Source organism: Nicotiana tomentosiformis, chromosome 8 (assembly GCF_000390325.3).
Source record: "Nicotiana tomentosiformis chromosome 8, ASM39032v3, whole genome shotgun sequence".
NCBI lineage: Eukaryota > Viridiplantae > Streptophyta > Magnoliopsida > Solanales > Solanaceae > Nicotiana > Nicotiana tomentosiformis.
In genome coordinates, this window is record NC_090819.1 from 100,584,819 (window position 1) to 100,587,950 (window position 3,132).

General features: G+C 36.6%; 2 protein-coding genes across 2 annotated transcripts; both read left to right on the top strand.

Annotated features, from left to right (window-relative positions):
• The first annotated feature begins 216 nt into the window (after nt 1-216).
• Nucleotides 217-1,139, top strand: LOC104103183 (17.1 kDa class II heat shock protein-like). The gene has a single exon (XM_009611070.3). It carries the CDS (start codon nt 310-312, stop codon nt 898-900), a length of 591 nt encoding a protein of 196 aa, XP_009609365.1. The 5' UTR covers nt 217-309; the 3' UTR covers nt 901-1,139.
• Nucleotides 1,140-1,872: 733 nt separating this feature from the next.
• LOC104103174 (18.8 kDa class II heat shock protein-like) lies at nt 1,873-2,712 on the top strand. Its single transcript, XM_009611063.4, has one exon. The coding sequence runs from the start codon at nt 2,051-2,053 to the stop codon at nt 2,531-2,533; it is 483 nt and encodes a 160-aa protein (XP_009609358.1). The 5' UTR covers nt 1,873-2,050; the 3' UTR covers nt 2,534-2,712.
• Nucleotides 2,713-3,132: the final 420 nt, after the last annotated feature.

Here is a 3,132-nt window from a genome sequence, read left to right on the forward strand (position 1 = left end):
ATTCCTCGTAAACGCAATTAAACAAATGATGTTATTTTTGTACGTTTTTGTCTTATACATTTGCATGTGTTTGTACATACGATCGAGAACTTTCCTCGTGTTCGTTCTACTACATGACATCTGTTGTGTTTATCCAATATTGTTAAGGATTATGATCAAAACATTCATCCACTTCAAGTCAGCCTCTATATTATCTGTATATAAATGAGGCCGTCTCTCCCTTTCTCATCACATCTCTTCCATAAACAACTCTTCAACAATATCCCAAAAAAAAAAAACTCAACTCTATTAGTGTAGAAAAGTTCAACCATGGATTTAGCTCTTAGAGATTTGGGTTTTGATCCATCGATGATAGGTGCACTTCACGACATGTTTGATTTCATGGACGAAACAACAGAGCAAAAACCTCAACATCCGTCTAGGACTTACATACGAGACACGAAAGCCATGAAAGCAACACTAGCAGATGTAATAGAATACCCTAACGCCTACCAGTTTGTAGTGGACATGCCAGGGTTGAAACCCGACCAAGTCAAAGTCCATTTGGAGGATGAAAATGTGTTAGTAGTGAGCGGAGAAAGGAAGAGAGAGAAAGAGAAGGAAGAGAAAGAAGGGATAAAGTATCTTAGAATGGAAAGGAGATTTGGGAAGTTGTTGAAGAAGTTTGTGCTACCGGAAAATGCTAACACTGATGCCATATCGGCGGCGTTTCAGGACGGCGTGCTGGTGGTGACGGTGGAGAAGCGGCCACCGCCGGAACCCAAGAAGCCAAAAGTGATTGAAGTTAAGTTATTGGGAGGAGGAGAAAGTAGTACTACCGGCGGTGGTGGTGTCCAAGCAACTGAAGGAGGGGGTCAACAAGTCCAAGATGGAATTCCCGGTGAAGTTAAAACTGACTAAGATGTTTGTGCTATCTAAATAATCAGGCAGCCTTGTGTTGGTTTTTGCTTAGTTTCTTTTGCTGTTAAAAACTCTCTTGTGAAAGTTCAAAGGGTTTTGGTCGTAGTCTCCTAGATGTTTAAGTATGTAAAAATGTGTTAATAAAAAAGTCTATATATGTTAAAAAAACGTGTAAATGCATATATGTATCTGTATGGTTATGCTTTTTCAGAATGTTAATGGTGACTGTTGTAGTGTGAGTGGAGTATAATTTTATTGCAACAGTTTGTATACCAAAAAGTGTTTACACTATCATGTTATAATTAACAATAAATACTTCTATGTAACAAGTCTGATAGTATAAAAATGTTGAGTTTTCAGTGTATACAACTTAAGCCTATGTAATGCACTAAGAGAGTTGTGTAATTTTTTTGTTACGGTTGACAATATTATCCCTATTTTGAAGTTTGAAGTAATTTTGCAAGTGGTTATCTTGCAACTGTTTAAAGCGTTCTTTTTTTCTTCTTTTAGGTTGAGGATGTAGTGTTAAGTTACAAATGTTGGACTTTTCCTGATTAATTGGTACTCAATTTGTGTGTGGGGAAATATGGAAGCTAGCATGTCATTGTTCTTCTGACTTTGCATTATCTCTTAAAGAGGGGGCAAATGCACGTATAATCATTTTCAGAGATAGTTATTTAGAGATTAGTCAATACTTATTTTGTTCTAAAATTTTAAATTAAAAATTTTAATTTCAGGACAATTTAGAACATTTTTGTCCAGAAAATTTGAACCAGAAAACTCAAATTCAGACGACTAATTTTTAAATAGTAGCTTAACTGGGGTCGAGAGAAAAGGCCCAAAAGTTTGTGATAATGTAGATATAGGCCAGCCCATTATTATGTGTGTTTGACCTTGACTCTTAATTATTCTAGAGTATTCAGAAAAACTCATGTCGGATCTCGTACCTTCATGCTATATGCCAACTTTAGTCATAACACTCGAAAGTTAGCTAGAAATCTCTAGCAACATTCTCGAATCATGGCTCCCTCGTTAGTACCTGCTATATAAATACATAACCAATTACAAGTGAAGCATAAGCAAGCATTTTCAATTGAAGCATTTTATCAAACACATTCTATACAGAGTCAAACTCGAGCAATTAATCACCATGGATTTCACCAACTTCGGCATCGACTCTAGGCTTCTCTCCACTCTTCAAGACATGCTAGACTTTGCAGACGATCACGAGAAGCCAACACAGAACAATCCAACAAGAACCTACGTTCGAGATGCAAAAGCCATGGCAGCCACACCTGCGGACGTGAAAGAGTATCCCAACTGCTACATCTTCATCATTGACATGCCGGGAATCAAATCCAATGAAATCAAGGTTCAAGTGGAAGATGACAATGTTTTGGTGGTGAGCGGAGATAGGAAGAAGGACAAGGAAAAGGACGAGAAAGAAGGAGTGAAATATCTGAGAATGGAGAGAAGAGTTGGAAAATTTATGAGGAAATTTGTTTTGCCTGAAAATGCAAACATTGATGCCATTTCTGCTGTTTGTCAAGATGGGGTTCTTAAAGTCACTGTTGAGAAATTGCTACCACCCGAGCGTAAGAAACCTAAGACCATTGATGTCAAGCTTGCTTAAAATAGGGGAACTATATAGACAAATTAAGTTTGGTTCTATGAGTTTTATGTTTGGACTTTGGAGTTTGAAATTCTGTTTTATAGTGGTGCTTATGATGTATTTGGACTGTTTTCTGCTGTGTGTAAGACCTTTTGATCTGTGAATTGTTAACATCATGAATAAATTTCTTTGAATTATTTGCTGGAATTTTTGCATCTACACGGGAAAAATTGAAGTCATCAACATGTAAAAGTAACAATTTTTTAGTATATCTCCTAAAGTTTTTAAATGTTCTTGTTGTTTAAATTTAAAGAACGGGAGACAAACAATTGCTTGTGGCTCTTAATCTTAATACTAGGGTGACATGAATCATACGAATGCTAATGTTAGGGAATACTTCTGTTTCCTCGTGTCCTTTCTATGTTTTCTATACGTTGTTTAAAGTGTTAGTTAATACATAAGTTGGGCACCGAACTATGAACCAAATCTTATTTAAAACACCAAGATGGAAGCAATAAAATACTCTTTAAATACTTATTTAATACCACGTGTCTGGCAAATCCGTCGTCTTCCCCCACGCACTCACCCACCCTCTATCTCTATATCTTGTTTTTCCGCAA